General features: G+C 37.4%; 1 protein-coding gene across 1 annotated transcript; it reads right to left on the bottom strand.

Annotated features, from left to right (window-relative positions):
* Positions 1 to 315: 315 nt before the first annotated feature.
* Positions 316 to 1029, bottom strand: LOC142492464 (taste receptor type 2 member 40-like). The gene has a single exon (XM_075595101.1). It carries the CDS (start codon positions 1027 to 1029, stop codon positions 316 to 318), a length of 714 nt encoding a protein of 237 aa, XP_075451216.1.
* Between the last annotated feature and the right edge of the window lie 541 nt (positions 1030 to 1570).

Genomic DNA, 1570 nt, shown 5'->3' with positions numbered 1-1570 from the left:
AATGGGTTGGGGATTATTTATTCACCTTTTTTAAATGTATGTTTGTGTCTGCTTTGCCATTCTAACTGTGCCTCTCTTTTTTCTTTCTTTTTTTTTATTGCCCCCTAAGCAGTGCTAAGTTTTTTAAAACAACATCACAATGTTAGAAATATTTAACACCCAGTGTGTGAAAAATAGACAATCTATTTCTAGTTTCTTTGTGTCCATTTGAATTGAATGTTATCTGGCAAATACCCATTATTTCTTTCATCTGATTAGACTGCCATAATTTGTTTTGGTCAGTAAAATTGCCATATTGTTTAACAATCTAGATATTTACCATGTGGATGTTCCAGTTGTGAAATCTGTGCTGGATTTGGCAGAATTTCTCTGTTTTTGAGTAAACTTCACAGCTCTGTGGCATATATCTAGAAGTGTCTGTTTGAGCTTCTTATTGTAGAAGATTAGAACCGCAGAGTGCAGAAACGGATAGGCAGAAGTCAAAATTAAGAGGAACACAAACCAAGGACTTCCCATTGGCAGCACCTTTGAAAATATCACATTCATGCTACTGAAAAAAATGATATAGAGCAAAAGGAAGAAGACCATACTTTTTACTACTCTGTAGTGAGTGTCCAAGCTGGGGCTTCTAATGCTCATGCCGCTGCTTCTCATCTGTCTGATGTGCATCCAAAGCGATTTAATTAAAAGGAAAGTAGCAACACAAAATATGGTGAATGGCAGCGAAGATCCTAAGCCATATTTAATGTCCTGGTTGGTATAATCTTGCACCACAATAATATCTTGCACAGTGCTGTTTTTCAAGAGGCTGTTTGTTGAATTATTGCCATTCAAGGTCATAGCATACCAGCCGAATGGGAGACTGGAAGCCAGAGAAGTTAGCAGAGATGCCACAAGTAACCATGGGACTATTTTGTTGATCCGGACTTTCACATAGATGAGTAAGGAATGTTTGTAGTTTGTGATTTTAACGCAGTAGTATACACAGAGTACAGTGGCAAACCAGAGACTGGAGAAGTTCAGAAACATTCTTACAACCAAAAAAATGACATAAAAATACATCTGAAAATATAACTCTGGTAAATATATACGAAATATATTATGTAAGATAATAACACATTGAAAACAAAATCTGGACAACCCCAGACACGCCAAGATTTTGTCACTGGTACGCAGGCGCTTAAATGTCATCCATTCCACGCAACTTGTTGCCACGATAAATGAATTTAGTGTAATCCCCAAGATTAACTCAATCCACAGCAGGACTGAGAAACACATACGAAGAGGGAAATCCATTGTCTTGCCTTTGACCTTGATTGTTCTTCACAAATCACTAATTCTGAAACTCTGACACGAGATACCGTCAGTGGCAGAGACAGACAGACTTTGGTTCCCACTTAAGCTGCCCTCACTGTTATATAGAGCTACCAAGCTTTGTTATTTCCATTACCCATGCACATTCTGGGAGTTAGTTTGATTATAATGCAAATCTACAATTCCATCAATTGTGCATTGGAGGTTTTGCATGTGGTGTATGTTACACTTGAGTTAGCATTAGGTATTTTTAAAG

Source organism: Ascaphus truei, chromosome 4 (genome assembly GCF_040206685.1).
Source record: "Ascaphus truei isolate aAscTru1 chromosome 4, aAscTru1.hap1, whole genome shotgun sequence".
Taxonomy (NCBI): Eukaryota; Metazoa; Chordata; class Amphibia; order Anura; family Ascaphidae; genus Ascaphus; species Ascaphus truei.
The sequence above is the reverse complement of the archived record's forward strand: the minus strand, read 5'-3'. Positions and strand labels throughout refer to the sequence as shown.